At 41.9% G+C, this 16,747-nt stretch overlaps 1 protein-coding gene across 1 annotated transcript in view; it reads left to right on the top strand.

Moving 5' to 3' along the window:
* Nucleotides 1-16,507, top strand: part of tafa5a (TAFA chemokine like family member 5a) — a 126,830-nt gene extending 110,323 nt beyond the window's left edge. The window contains exons 3-4 of the mRNA XM_070929074.1: nt 4,323-4,450; nt 16,486-16,507. Coding sequence (XP_070785175.1) covers nt 4,323-4,450; nt 16,486-16,494 — 137 coding nt within the window. The 3' untranslated portion in view covers nt 16,495-16,507. The remainder of the gene's footprint in view (nt 1-4,322; nt 4,451-16,485) is intronic.
* Nucleotides 16,508-16,747: the final 240 nt, after the last annotated feature.

Below are 16,747 nucleotides of genomic sequence, written 5' to 3'. Positions count from 1 at the left end.
TACCGTTTTAAATCTCACATCATTCATCTGACACTGTGATAACTTCGGTCTCAACAGCAGCTTAAATGGGATGAAAAGATAACTTGATGCTTGTTTTGTCATGGGCTTCTTGTGGCTGTACATGAAAAAAATCGTTACAATTACAGTAGAACTGTGAATCAATGGCGTTCAAAGTACAGCAGACAGACGGTTACCAAGTAAAATAAAGAGTCCATCACTGATAGAGCTGTTTTATAATTCTTTCTGTCAAAAATGACATCTCTAACACACATGAGCGAGGAGAAGAGCATGAATACACACTCATAACAGCATTAATTCTATCATTAGTGTTATTTACCTGGCAGCGCCATACATCTTCATCAGCTAAGGGTCACCTCAATGGATGGTAATTCAGAAGCGAAACAAAACCTCTTAGTGAATTGTATAAATGACCTTGCTGACAGCATTCATTAGATAAATTCACCGTAATAAATTATATAAGGAAAGGAAGAAAAATAATCTTGAGATCACTGCCTGACCTCAGGCTATCACATCTGACAAGTTTTTTTCCTTTCACCTCAGTGAATGGTGTGTTTTCAATATGTTCTCTAATTTTCTCTTCTGCTCTCTTGCTTCCCTTTTCCATTTACAAAGCCTGCTTTACATCCTCTCTCCTACAGCACACTTACTGCTGCTGAGGTGGTGCTGTTTGTAGATGCAGATTCAGAACACTTTCTTGTCCTTTAAATTTACATAAAATGGAAATTTGTCTTTGGCACTGGCATACTTCACACAACACGTCAGGACAAACCACACAAAAGACAAAATCCAAATAATAAATAAATATGTGATAAAATAAAAAAGATAAAATAGGTTCTTTAAAAAGGAAAAGGCGAGGGTTAGGGGAGTCATAGCATGCGTGTCTCAAAAGACACTTGTTGAAAATAGTCACAGTAAATGGAATAAAGGATTTCTTGAACTTGGGACTTAAAGTGTGTGGCTTGAAGGCACCATGTGGTGTGCTCATTTCGAGGATGGGTAAAGTCACCCAAAAATTGGCTTGCTTTTTTGATTGTAGATTGGTGGTGCAGTGGAGTCTCAGAAGGTGGGTTTGTTCTCAATTACTATTGCCAGTGATCAGCTCCCTTCCCTGCCCTTCTTTTTAGATTGGCTTGTACTGTCGGTAGATGGATCATTTTGTCTTCTTGACACAGCTCCTTGTGACCTTTGGGACGTAAGAAGGCTGATGATGTCTTGACAGTAGGAGGTTATTTTTGAAATCTATCTGCTAGGAACTGGCAGAGGAATGTGGTTATGTATGCTTGGCAGAGTGCTATGTCTAACTTGTGTAGCAGGGCTGATCTAGAAGAAAAAAATCATTGCTGACAACACTTAATAGTTTTCCAATTTTTGAGCTTATTGAAATTGCATTGCTCCCCACATGTAACTTTGTCCCTGATGTGAAAATATTCACACGTTTTAGATTGTTTTTGCACAGCTAGCCTTGAGGCGAACTACAGTAGCACCAAGTAATTCAACTCCAAGCAGCATGTCAGCAAAAAGCACTCAACAATAATAATGCTTTACAATGGTGTCCATTTCAAGCTCACTGACACAGTGTTCACAGTACTTTCATTATTTAGCCATGTAGTGCTTGAGAAGGTATACATATTTCATGGATTGATTGATATATAGATAGTGTTTATGGGGAAGAGATATTAGCATTGGGTACAGTGCTCACTGATGATCTACATGCGAGGTTATGACAGCTACTGAAGGTGCCCTTAGAGCAAATTTATAGATATGGAACTGAGCACAATTCCCATATGTTTTATATGAGAGCCAGCATGCCATGAACGCCATGGCAAAAGAATATGATGTATGTATGCCCTATAATTTATTCTGGGTTTCACTGTTATCCATTAAAGAATGCTATTTTCCATCCATAAATGCATACGAATTTGAGCATAAATGTACGTATCTGTTTTCCTTTATCTTGCCTATATTCCGTAATGGTCAAGAATGTTATCTAGATATGCTTATCCTTTACTTTGTCTTCATCCTCTCCCCTTCTATCAGTTCATCTCTTTTCCTTTACTGTCTTATGTTCAGGTGGACAACTTTTTGCTAGGTTTTTAATCTTGAATCCTTTTTAATGCCATATCTGATTTGGGCCGACCCGAGACGCTGGGCTGTGATTAGACACCTTATCTTTAGAGGGGTTTCTTAGGTACCTCATTACACCATGTACATAGTGACCCTTCAATCCACTGTCACTTTTTCTTTCTGTCTTTTTTCCCCATCAGCCAATGATCATGAACTCTGTTGAGCTTGTGTAGCGCTAAATGATATTTGTTTGTAAAAATGATGTTGAAATCTCCACAGGGCGCTTTTAATGTCTTGGAAGTAGCAAGAAGATTGTTTTTATATACTTCAGTCTGGCTGTAGTCTAGAGCTCATATGTTATCATAGAGGCTCCATTTCCAAAGCCACGGGTTTAATTTAAATTTGTGATCCTTTGACGTCTTTTTTCAATTGCGCATTGATGATTCATTCTGCCTCATTGCCTCTCTGAAACAGCTAACTGCATATATTATGTCAAATTTTCTTCTACTGCTGTTGCAATAGAGGAATTTTGAATATTGCTGAAATGTTAGTAGGACTATAAGATGGCGACAATAGTCGAGAGCAGTGGTTCCTGACTTACCCCCATAGCCCTCTCCGATGAGCTGAAGGACCCTTCACTGTAATCTCCTGTATTGTTCCAGAAGTAGTTCATTTGAAGGGATTTTAAAGACTGATAGAATGATATGATATTTACCACTATGAATTATATAAAAGTGGATGTTGTTATGGTATTTTTTCCATACAAGACATAGTGATTGTTTTCAGTAGATGTAGATGAAGTTTGCAGTACTATTAATACCACTTGCAGTTGGGAATCTGGTTATGAATCACTGGTCTAGAGGCTAGTGGTTGGCACTGGAAGTAAAAAAAATCTGGGCAGGGAATGAGAAACATGTTTTAAACACGTATTTCCTACATGCCTCGACTCATTTAGTTTGATGGTGCAACTATTTTTTCTCATTACTGTGAACAGCTAGCCAAACAAAGACATTGTGCTCAACAATCACAAAGAGTGTGTAAAATGTGTAAAAGCAAGATATTTAGCTTGGCCATGTGCTCCAACAAATGCAACGGGTAGCATTCACAAGTGGCAGTCAGTGGTATTGTCATTGTCCTTACACAAACAACTCCTACTGATCGGTTCGAATGCTTTTTCATTGGGACAAGGGTCTTCTAGGACAGAGTAAAGCTCAGAGCACAAACTCCTTCCGCTTAGGTGAAAAGAAGCTCAGGATCAGTTGTATTGTATAGGAATCACATGGCAGGTGTGTGCATCCTCCCCACATGAACACCTTATGGGACAAAATGCTGGGACAAAAATGCACAAAAGTGGTACAGATTATCCAACATAAAAAGCAGGAAAACTTTTGTTGGACTGAAAGACTGCATTGCAGCTGCGACTCTCACGAAACTCACATTTAATTGTCACTATATTTATCATCGTTACCATTATGGCTCAGTCTATAAGTGAAGCCTACAGTACAAGTGAATGTAATACGCCTCAAGCCTGGGGCTTTTCTGGGAAATGTAGAAACTTGCTAACTGAAGTCTAGAACTGAAATACAGCAGAGCAAGTTGAGACAACAGTGGTACTCAAAAAAGTACAAATTAAAACACGCTGTTATGACACAGGAATGCATTAAATGTCGCAGATTTTTAAAACTTGTGGTGGAAGCTCATGTATACGGCTTCCAAAATATCTCATCCTGTGAAATGTTGCAAAATACAAAAAGGGCTATAAACTTCCAAAATATCATTTGTGATGTTTGATTTTATTTACCTGACTGATCACAGCTCTCTCCATCTTTCTCCACCTGTCTGATTCTCTCCATCTTTCCCCCCCATCTCTCACTGTCATCCCCTGCTCGCCTATCTCTCAATTGTCTCTTTACTCCATTGCTCTTCATCTACCTGCATATCTCATCTCTCTTCCAATCCACCCCTCTACATCTCTCCATCTTTCCTCCATATTTCTTTCCACTCCATTTATATGTATTTCAATATTTTTTCAAATCTCCCCTTTTCCATCATTTTCCATCGTGTTAAATCTTTGCCCATATCTGTCTTACTACATCTATCATCCCTCAACCCACTCCCTCTATTTTAATCGTTACATCTCCACCTCTCTCTGTCATTCCTCTTCATCTGTTTATTCCTCCTGTTTTTTCTCACCTCTCTGATGGTTCTGTCTCTCTCTTTCTGTCTTGTCTCCGCAGCTGGCATTGTTCGGAAAAAGCAATGGTGTGAGATGGTGCCATGTTTGGAGGACGAAGGCTGTGACCTGTTAGTCAATAAATCTGGATGGACTTGTACACAGCCTGGAGGCCGAGTCAAAACCACCACGGTGAGTTCAGGCTCCCTTTTAGCCCCCCCCCCAGGTTACACAATCCACTCACAACCCCGTAGGTGTGTGCAAAATGTGTACTTACTGTGCCAGTGGCACTGAGGACGACATGACAGTAAGAGCTGAAAAATGAAGCATTTGCATAGAAAATCAATCGTGGTGTAAAACAAAACTAAGGACACGTTTAATAAACAAATTAAACAATAATGATTAAACAGTTTTGCACGTCAAACATTATTGTCTAGAGGCCATTTTAACAAGCTGAATCATTGTACAGGATAATAAAACACTTCAGAGTATTGCCTCATCTACATGCATATATGTACACTCAATAAAAGCCTAGTTGAAAGTTTTCAGCTACTGATTTTTGTAGCTTAATTTATGTGGTTTATTTTCATCCACAAACTGCATTACAAGTCCAATATTCCTCTTGTAGATCACCAGCTAGATGCCAACTTTGTTTGTCAGCCGTTTGGCGATGGGCATACGTGGGTTTTTTTTTCACTGCAAACAGCTGCCTGCTGAGACCAACGCTGATGAGAACGATGAGACTCATCAATCAAACCAGTGAATCTGTGGGCTGTAAAACCAAACCAATTTGCTGAAAGACGCTAAAATTCTCCCTTGAACATAAAGAGAACTACAGAATCGGAAGATGGTTTGTCACTAAGAGCGACATTTGACCCGTTGTTAATATAAAGATATTGGCTAGTGCAGCTTTAAACAAGCTACTCAGGAGAATCTACCATCCTTGCTACATGGCTGTTTAGCAAAAATGATATAGTCTTGCTTCAATAAACTATACTATGTTGAAGTAGGTGAAAGTTACATGGTAAATCAAGTCCTTGATTGCACCTTTGAATTTTGCCATATTGCTGTATTTTGGGCCAGCTTGTAGTCAGCCATAAGCATATCGATAACTGCAGAAAACCAGTTAAGCATTCCCTTCACAATGTTTCTAAAAATGTTTCTCTCCCGCCCTCCTCGTCTTCAGCTCGTCTCCACAAACTGTACGCCGTTTGTTTACTTCCTCGTCGCCAGCAATTAGCTTGAATTAGGGACGCTCTTAATGTTAATGATGGCAGCAGATGGGGAGCCACCGCTTGTATTCGCTAAGATGCCGCCCATTCATTCATCCACCCGTCTTTCATACCCGATCTCCAGCTCTCCATCTCTCCAGCTCTCCAAGCCTCCTCCTCTCCACTTCACCCACAACTCACACACACACACACACACACACACACACACACACACACACACACACACCTTCCTACCACCTCGCTCTGCTTTCACCGCTGGCTTTACAAGGGATGCGAGCACTGTTGCTCTCTCGCCTGTATGCGCAGTCTACACTGTAGCAATTAAAGGTCTCGGTTGAGAAACATGTTACACAACACAGCTGCCCTATCTGTGAATGTCAATGGGTGAACACTGAGGACCGGTGGGGCATCATTAATGCATCTGTCATGATTTAGTCATCAGCTGACTAACTTGTTTATGCATTACTGCTGAAAGACAAACACACACACGGCAGACACACTCGCTGAATGCTTAAACTCAGATGATATGGTTTGTTATCAGTCATACTGTGTTGTGAGTCGTGTGTGTGTGTGTGTGTGTGTGTGTGTGTGTGTGTCACAGTAGCCTGACACCAACCTCAATATATACCTGGTCGTGGAGACTGAGGTGACAGCCATTACATGTTCCACCTACAATGTAATTTGTTATCTGGGCAGGCAGATAGCCCACACACACACACACACACACACTCATGGGCACATTTATTATATTTGACAGATATAAGAGCTAGTGTGTGTGTGTGTGTGTGTGTGTGTGTGTGTGTGTGTGTGTGTGTGTGTGTTGAGTATGCAAATGTGGTGGTCACAGTGTGTTCGAAGGCTAATAGATCAGATGCATGTGCATTAATACGCGTGTTAACATGCATTTACTGATGTCTGTTGGTGTGTCAGCCGTTTGCATATTCATAGATGAATTAATGTGTCCCTACATTCCCGCACAGGGTGGGTGGGCCTGTACGCGTTGCCCTACTTGTACATTTCATATCCAGCTTAGGATGTCAGTCAATGCACGTCTCATCGGCTTATGCTGACAATATGCGGGACGTGACAGGTATATCTTGCTTGCTTCATTGGCTACTTTAAGCTTGGTGACAGCTAGTCAAATGGCCGGACAGCTATGTGCACTCGTCTGTGCCAGTCCGTGTGTGTGTGTGTGTGTGTGTGTGTGTGTTCAAGCAACTTTCACTGTCACAAGGATTCTAATAACTGGCAACAAGCAGACTCGGGTCATTGTTTAAATTTCTCCTGAAATTATTCATTTATGTCATGGATGAACTGGGATGGATGGGAAGAGTTTAGAACATTTCTTCACAACCATGCATGTAACCTAAAAATCGCCTAAAATGCATTAAAGGTTAAGGCCGATTCTCCAAAGCAGAAATTACATAAACCTCTTGTTATCTGCAGACCCAAGGGAGAGTCACGGGCGAAAACAAAACAAACAATTTAGTCCTCAGACTCCCTCTGGTTAACTTTGAACAAATGGCCCCTTCCCTAAGGCTCTTCAAGGTTAAACCCAAAGTGCAGCCCTCTCCAATATTGCCTAAGGATGACCGTTGGCTGTGCACAGTCCAGCGAGCATGTCCGACCTGTCTTTCAGGTGTTTGTGCGAAAACATCAATGCAGACAAACAGACATGTCCCTCGGGGCATTTTGACTAAGCCAAGTCAATCTGACTCAGCCCCATAGCCCCCATAAAGGGCTATTTTGGACAAATGTCAGGAGGCGGTTTGCGTGTATTGGTCAAATGTTTGAGAGTTTGTGTTCTCTCTGTCAAACAGAGGGAGATTGTTGTTCAGGATGACACCGCTGACCTCTTCTCTACCTTCGGTCGGCAACACGGCTCGGTTGCATGGCAGATTAAATGTATGCTGCAAGTTTTCCCTCAATTTACAGAATGTCATTCAACTCAGCGGCCACCATTTGATGTGCCTCTGTTTAAAAATAACCTCCTTGCATACTTTCCCCTCGCTTGACTCCTTCTCAGTCTTTTTCTCTTTTCACTTTCTTTCACATTTTGTCCCTCCCATACTCCCTGTCTCTCTCTCCTCCTCTCTCTCCTCCTCTCTGCCCTCTCTATGCATTTATCTTAGTCTGACCCTGCTTTGAAGAGTACATGTTCTTCCTGTCAATAAAAAACACAATATGGATTTTTCTACGGTCGGCTCCAGAAGAAACATATGAAGATTGATATGTACTTTGCTTATTGTTGACAGTGACGTTTCGTGCGAGGTTACTTTTATTAGCAGCGCACGAAAACAGCAGCTGAAAAGGACACATATCAAATAGAGGTGCACTTGTGAAGCTATAGCACATAATTTATTTCAGTATGACGAGCCTGATGCAGTGACAAGTTTCTCCTCTAAAGGACTGACCTAACAGAAAATGGAATTCTTCAAATGAACCATATCAAGCTCTAAGACTATAAATGAGCTCCTTGGGTTCACTTTACTGTAGTAATGAAACAATAAAATGCACATGGACACTCAACTGCATGTCCATCAGTCACCAATTTATTTTCTTTCTGTTTTATCTGAGTACATAGAACTGGACGTCTTCCAAAATGTATGCCTTGTGGCGACCCATACGGACATAAAAATGATAATCACTTTCAGAAATACTGCCCAGAAACATCTGTCAAGATACAACTGATGTAATGAAATGTTAAGTGTTGTGGCAATTGACCGTTCACTAAACCCCGCCCCTGAATAGCAATTGTCCAATCATAGCTTGGCAACTGTACCGGGAGGCCTGTCAAGTTTTGGATTTCTCCAAATGTTGAGGCAGCTTTTAAGCCTTTCCAAAACCAAACCAAAACAGCAAAAGTGTACGTATGTATGTTTATCTGCTCTAACATAGCCAGCAAACGTTAGCATGCCTGGCTAACTTAGCAAGCTTACTATCTACAGTAGTGACCTAGCGTTATTTAATGGAAGGGGTATTGCATTATCTAATCACACTATTTAATAGGGTTACAGGTTACAGTAGAAAACTGTTGAGTTAGAAAGATAGTTTGGCATGAGAATAGCGACAAACTCATCGGTTATCCTCAAATCCTGTTCTCCAGTAAAAATGAAGCATGCTCTTTGAAAAACATTAAAGCATAGCTCTAACCAATGTGTTGCTTGTCCAAGCATGTTTTTCTTTCAAACCATCCAAGGAGCATGTTAGAACAAATAACATTTCAATAATACTGTACTGCATCAGCTGGGGAGGATGCTGACTTTTTGCCTGGAACATGTAGCGTTATAGCCTCAGTCTTTTGGCATTATATCATAGTGTATATGTAGCCATCATGTGCATATTTCAGAACCTTTTACAGGTTCAAAATATTTAACGTAACAGTCGCTTAAGCTAAAACTACAGTGAAATCAAATAACCATTGTTTCAAAAATTACTAAAAGTTTCTAGTGGCAAATTTGCCACAGGTATCATTGCATAGGTATCACTGATTTGGACTGAATGTACAATTTATTATAAACTGGATGTTAAAAACACTTGAAAACAGATGTATATGACATCGACCTTTAGTTTTCTGTGGTATCCAAGCAGCAAAATAATTTGTAGTGCAAAGAAAATGAGATAACCTATAGTGCGATAACAATATTCACATGCGAAAATCATCAGATAAAGAAATACTTCTACGCAGCCACCATGGGTTAATTTCCCACTCCCAATATACTTCCCTCCCTCCATGACGCTAAATGATTTCAATTTACATTTTATCACATAGCTACCACAGTCAAATGCAGCCTTTGCCGCCTTTCCAAAGCGTTTTCTTTTGACAAAGCGATATGTAGTCTCAGCAGTCACCTCCTATACCTCCTTCTCACAGTGAAAGGCTTACTGCCGTCTCCCTCCAGAGAGGAGGATGCTCTGCGTTGTGCCCTCCACCATTTTAGACTGGCAGATGAAACGGCACAAGGAGCTTTCTCTCCCTGCGTGTGCCGACGCGGGGAGCTCGGTGAGAAAGGGGGAGAGCGGGTGCACCATTAGAGGAGAAAAGTGAAATCACCTCAGGTTATCTGACGGCTTTTGTGACAGCGTGATAGGACGGAATTCAAAACAGAGACAGAATAGCAGTGCGAGAGAAGAAAAGAGCAGAATGAGTGGAAGAGATTTGAGCCAGTCAGACGTACGCCATTGTGAAACATTATTCAAGTCATTTTTTCAGTTGGTGCGCATCAAGCAGTGGCTCTGTTAAGCCGTTAAGTGTCATTAAGTGTTAGTTGGAAAGGACATTGCTCTTAAAAGTTATAATTGCACAAAATCTAACTGCAAGAAAAAAAAAACTGTTGAGGCCTTTTTTTCTATAGCTCGCAGGCTGTTTACATAGCATCCAATAAATTACACATGCTTTAGCCAATGTTTTCAAATGATTTATACACAGGAACTCACTAAAGAAGAGCATTTGTTATCCTGAAATTCCGTCAAATGCGTCCACTTGTCTTGTTGAGTACTGTACTTTTCAGATGTGATCATCCATTTCAGACATAGTAGGAAACAGTGACTCAAAATGTAGAAAACACTCTGAAACAATTGAAATGACAAAAAAAAAATCCTAACTAGGTCTTAATCATACGTTCCATTAGGTCGGTGCTGATTGGGGTATTTAGGCTGTGAACAGAGTGCTATGAGCAGAAGTGGCACCTACTGAGAGAAAGACTGTGATTACTGTAATCAAGACTGTTTTAGAGAGGAGAGGAGAAGAGGAGTAGGCAGAGAAAGGAGGGTAGAAAGAAGAAAATGGGGATGTAGGGAGGGGATTCAGATGGAAAAGTTGAAGGTGAGAGTAGAGGAGGAACAATCCTCACTGGTACCTCTGAGCTCATGTGTATCATATGCATATTTTATACACTCTCTGTATGTGGGAGAGGGTAAGACTACACATAGACATACTGTATGTGAGGATGAGAAGAGCCTTCATCTCCAACGCACAGTCTTTTTCTACAAAGGGGGCAGTTTGCACATGACAGTCCCCAGGCCAGTCTGTGTCTCCCTGAAAGCTTCTAGAGTATTTACGCATTTATACATCTGCCAGTGACAGCATGTGTTCGGCAGAGTATGAAAAAGCTCTTTCGATTGGGGTTTGTAAGCAAGTGCTGAGGGCCTCCCTCCTATACCCCCCCTCCCATCACATCCTTTCTGTTTGTTCCTCTCCGCCTCTCTGTGGATCCGGCTCAGGCTGTGCCTGATGGGATCCCCCAAAGCCCCACCATCACCACGTCCCCCCCTGTTGCTCTGGGTCGGTACCGGCCTTGGTAATTGATCCCTCTGGGCCCTCCAGGCACATCCAACAGTGGGTTGAACAGAATCACCACTAAGAAGACAGCTGCTTGGCCACCCCAGACAGGCCGAGAGAGAGAAAGAAAAAGAGACCCTGTTGCTGCTAACCATTAGGTCTGTCTTCCTTCTAGAGGGAGCCAAGTCAGCACACCGTCTCAGCTTGGAAAATACCAAGTCCTCCATTTTGGGAAGCTGGGAACTATATTGGGACTTTTAGAAAGAACGAGAAAGTCTGTCTTATCAACAGTGTAAGAGTTTGTGCAATTGATCTGCTCAGTCAGCAGTGTTGCTTAAACCAAAACCTCTGCTAGCAAATGAAGCACCCCTACCTGGCTGTACAAGGGTCAACACTGCCTAGTTACATAATTCCAGCCATTTCCATGAGGCCAAAAATGTCAACTGACTTCATAAAGCAAGGAACGATTGTTGGCTCATGCTCGCACTGCACGCAGCTCGCAGGTTTGTTCCAACAAACAAACAACAACCAATGCAAACATGCAAGAACAATGCGCACACTCACACACAAGTGTAAATACAGTATATTGTTGCTGCTGAAAATCATGCATCTCCAAAATGTCAATGTGTTTTCAGCTTTGTGACAATGATAACAGATAAGTGGGTTTTTAAATGGTTTATTTAGCTTTGGAAGTAAGAGAATTTTGTCACCAAAGTCAGGAGGCTTCATCCTCTGGGGACCACGAATGTCTCAGAGCAGCTCATCAGGTTTGTACGAAGCCAACACAGACACCTTAGTGAGACAAACTGACAATGGTGGCGTTGGTGATGGTGGTGTGACTGTGTCTAAATCTGGAGAAACAAAACTTAAAAATGATACACTGCATCCTCATGATGAGCTTGATAACCATACCGCCCCCCCTCTCCCTCTCCTCCTCCCCGTCTCCTCTCCCTCTCTCCCCTCAGGCTCTATGACGCGACAAGAGTCCCCCTCGACACTCTTGCACTATGGAGAGCATTGATGACCCCTTGACAGACAGCCAAAAACCATCTTCCAACACCACCCTACCACCACCACCACCAACAACAACATCCCAACAACTCCACCCAAACCCTGGTCCCGCAAAGGCAGGAAGCAACACAAGCAGCTACAGAGCACCAGGGGCCTCATGGAGGCAGCAAGGTACAACAGAAAGCCCCTGAATTTCAATCTCCTTCCCTCAAGAAATCCTCTCATTTGTGACTGAAGGTCTTACAGTGAAGCTTGTTCTGCACAGAGCCTGAAAAGGGAGATCAGCCATATCTTTTTTCTTTTTTTTTTGTGGTTATTCATAGCCAAATGTCTGTCTTAAAATGACGTTTTTGAATTAATTTAGAAAATAATGAAAGTGGTCATCTTATTCACAATGAGCCAGCAGGCACTGCACATATACAATTTAACCAAAATCGATTTTCCTTATGTGTGGGAGTTTTTTATTTTTTCAGAATCAAATGAAAATCATTACAAGCAATATTCTAGTTTTGTTAGACCACGAACATGCAACAGCCAGCACATGCAGGCACACACATAAATCCAGACACAATTTAAACAACCGCCTGCTTGTTTGATGTCTTTATTTGGCTTACTCATTTTTCCATAAGCTCACCAGTTCCCTCGTGTGTGTTTAACCACAGAAAATCCATGTGCGCAGCAATACCAGTAAAACCCATCGGTTTATTTTCAGCTTGTTTTTGCTCTGCGTTATTGGCATGCCTTGTATATTGTCTTTTAAAGTATCGTGTCAGATGGCGTCTGTGCGCCCAGATGAAACAAGGCGCCAGACAGACTCTGATATTAATGCATGTGATTGGGAAACAGAGAGTAGCCATGTAGTAAATTTAACGTACATTGCAGTAAAAGGGATGAGGCCAAAGTCATAAAAAGGGCCAGTCTCATAGAATTTCTGAAAACCAGGCTCTTCTGTCAGCATTTATGGCCCATGTTATGATTCGCTTTTCAGGAAAAAAAAATCAAAATCTGATCCTGCTGCTTTTCAGTCCAGACAGCAAGTCTTCAGTAAATAATGAAACTATAAATAGACGCAGGGTGGAAAGCATGCTTTGAACTCAGATCCTCTCACAGTGCATCATATAGGAGATTATTGTCTATTTACTAATGGAGAAGGCTATCTATGATTGGATTTAAACATTTGATCCCATTTTACTGCGTAAAATAAGACAAAGCCATATCGCCTGCAATCATATGATCTCATCCAGCGGCATGCAATACAGTAGCTTACATCGCATGAACAGATATAATCTAAACATTACAGCACATTGCGGGATATGTTGTTTGTATCTAAAACCGATCAGTGACATTTTGTTATTCCTTTCTGAAGCCACCGTTGTAGGAGTGCGATGTTAAATCTGTTCTAATGTTCCCTCTTGAGCATTAAAGTTCTGATCATATTGGAGAATGCAGATAGTGAGCCGTGTTTGCTTTGATGTTCTGAAGAAATGCAGTATGAAAGGGTTGATAATGACATAACACCCCAGATAGCTTTGAACTCTCTCTTAATGTGGAATGGGGGCTAGTGTCTGGAGGCCCGTGCATACATGTTCATGTGTTTTGATCTCGGCATCCGCTTCAGGCATTATCCAACTTCACAGCGTGTAATGAGCGATTTCCCTTGCCTTATTAACCTGTGGATCATTCCCAACCTACAAGTTCACTTATGAATATTCATCCGGCGGGGCTATTGTGCAGCTTACGTGCGCCGATCCAACGGAACGCGTGCTCGACTGCACAAGACTTAACGTTGAACAGCGAGGGCAGGGACAAGTATTAGAAACAAGTGAATGGGGGTTGATGCAGAAAGCAGGAGCACTTTGGAATGACAGGTGAGCAGAAGGGGCTTTATTTCATCAGCTGATGTTTCGGCACCACCTTTCCATCCTCAGATTGTTGCAAAGCATCCAGCGAATGTGCAAAATCATTATGTCATACATCAGTGAATCAACTGCATTCTCCTGAGGTTTTGCAATTTTCACGTCTATCAGAGTCTCGGTGAAGAGTTCGGGAAGGCAAAGTAGATCAATTTTCTTTCATGCGTGCCCATTCACACGTTCACCGTGGGTCACCGTGCGGTGACATTTTGCAGGGAGTCAGCAAGAGTTCACACAGAGAGGAAATGTCAAGCCGGTGCCACGTGTTCGCCGCATTGGCTTTAAATCCTCCAACTCCCAGCTGGAGAGCGACTTCATGTGTATTGTGTATAATTTTCTTTAGCTCCGGCAGATGTGGCCGCATGCACTTTCACTTGAATGCACATGCAAAATGCATATGAAAAGCCAGCACAAATGCATGCACATTCTCATTCCTACATCAAAGCATTTCAGCTTTGCCCAGAGACGGGAAACTCTATATAACGTCCCTGAAATCAAATGTTTTCCTCGTCCTCTATTGAGCGCCGCTGGGTGCATATCAATATATTGAGTGAATCACCTGCTTGCTCCGTAACAAGAGAAGTCTACACGAATTGCACTTAACGCAGATGGATTCTGCCCATGACTTTCCCTTCTGTTATTATGACACCTTAAACAGTTGTCAGTCTCACTCGAATTCTCTTTCTGGTCTTGTTTGAACAGCCGGACCCCACTGTACTCAAAGTTTGTCCGTGTGTTCAACAGCCAGACAAGCTCGGCATCACATTCCCCTCAACTCTGCATTCCTCCGGCACAAGAATGTGAAATATTCTCTCGCCGTTAAAAGATATAAAATGGAGTAATATGGTCGTTTCCTGATAAACCCGAGGTAATAATCACCCAGGGCCTGTGAATTTTATTCATAGGGCAAATTCATCTCATATTCATCTGACATTCGTTCCTCTTTTTAATAGAAGGCTTGCGTTTCCCTGAGATGAGATTTGTGTGTGAGATTTATGGGGAACCATTTGCCACAGTGTGGGTGTGAGAAAAAAGGAGAGGACCATCGAGAGAATATAAGAACATTATCATGGTAGACACAGACTATGTGGTAGCTTACATAAAACAAGACCATTTCTATGTCTGCCCTCTATTTAAATTCATTTGCATCCCTCTTTCTACAACTGTGTTTCTATGCAGCGATTCTATCCTTCTTGACCATTCAGTGCCACTGTAATCTCAGTGTGCCCACTAGGAGGCACTGACACAGGAAACTGTGCTTTCACTGGGATTAAACACCTGTTTGGGCAGCGGCCACAGTTGAGCAGTTAGCCACGGTCATGCCCCCCACTTTAAGCTGTTACACCTCTGGGCCATTTCATGCCCAGCTCCAACAAAACCATAACATTATCTCTATTAAATCCCGGAGCTCACTGAGATGTTTATTATTCCCAGAGCATCAGACTTTGTCATCTGTGATACATGCTAGTACTCCATCCAACACCTGCCCCTTTCATGGCAATTTGCACTTTGTGAAATCATCAAGACTCCATTATTATGAATTAAGCTTCAGCGGCAATGCAGCCGTCTTGTAAGGCATCAGCTTCTCCATGAAGTTGGCTGTGCGACTGGCGGGGGCCAGATGGTGAGGAGGCTTCCAGATTTGTCTTTCTGTGGTAGATTAATTATTTGTCAGAGTCTGCACTGTGAGACGGGCTTTGTTATTGGGTTACACCCGCTGAAGAATTCAAAATATTTGACTGGCAAAAGATGATTTCACTGAGAGTAAACTGTCGAGTTTTTCTTTTTCCTCTTATGTTGCTGTCAGAGTGCTGTAATTAACCCCTCAATCTGGTAAGGAGCAATGTAGCGACACACAAAGTATGCAATGATTCACCTCTAAAAAGTAGTAATTGGTAATAAATGGTTCAACATTTTGGGAAAGATGTTTATTGCTTGATACTATTATGATGTCTGTCTGTTAGATATGAAGCTACAGCCAGCAGCCGGTTAGCTTAGCATAAAGAGTGGAAACAGGAGGAAACAGTTGGTTTTTCGTAAGGACTAAACAAACAAGATATAACCTCTTATGAAGTAAGACAGATGATGACAGATGTTGGTAGGCATGTTTTGTTACCTGCCAGGCTAGCTGTTTCCGTTTTCAATTTTTATACTAAGCTAAGCTAACTGTCTGCTGACAGTAGCTCCATGTTTTTTCCATATAGACATGAGAGTGGTAATGAGCTTGTAATCTAACTCTCAACAAGAGAGCGAATAAGTGTATTTCCTAAAAGTATTCATGCAAGAGCCGCACAAAAGCTGTTTCCACCTGTTTCTGATGCTAAGCTAAGCTAACCATCTCCTGGCTTTAGCTTCATACTTGGCGTACAGGTATGAAGAGTGGTTTTGATCTTGTCCTGTAACTCTCAGCAAGAGGGCAAATATGCTCGTTTCCAAAAATGTTGAACGTTTACTTTAAACTTAAAAGACGAGGACAGAATAGAGAGCAGGTGCATCTCTACTGCAAAGACTAAATGTCATATTTCTGAATTGTCAAACAAAACATCTTCTGGGCTGCTGCATGTGAGATGAAAGGACATGATGACATTTTTCATATGTTGTATTTCAAAACACTAAGGGCTCAATATACAGGCTGCACATGCAAAAAATTATTGGATTATTTAAATGCCTTTTTTGCTTAAATACAAGAAGTGAAGTGATTTAATTTCTTTCAGGAGCTGAGAAGGCAGTGACAATGACTGAGTGCTAAAACAATCACCTCATGTTTGCTCTGTTCTTGTTGATTCACAGGTCTCATAACACAGCCAGAGACGGGAGAACTCTCCCCTGGACACTGGACAAACTACTTGCTGTAAAACACTTTCTATTTCCTGTGACCGTCTCCTCCGGGTCTGTGACTGCTCCCTCCTGCTATCTGTCGTCGGGTCAAAATGTTGCGTCCACCTCCTCTCCGCTCTATCTGCCTGCTCTGCGAAGTTGGCAGTGCCTGCTCGTGCCGTGGAGGATCGGACACCTTAAAATCCCATGAATGGTTTTTGCCTCATTGGAAGTT

Source organism: Enoplosus armatus, chromosome 22, assembly GCF_043641665.1.
Source record: "Enoplosus armatus isolate fEnoArm2 chromosome 22, fEnoArm2.hap1, whole genome shotgun sequence".
NCBI classification, from domain to species: Eukaryota; Metazoa; Chordata; class Actinopteri; order Centrarchiformes; family Enoplosidae; genus Enoplosus; species Enoplosus armatus.
Note: the sequence above shows the minus strand (reverse complement) of the source record. Positions and strands in the feature narration are given on the sequence as shown.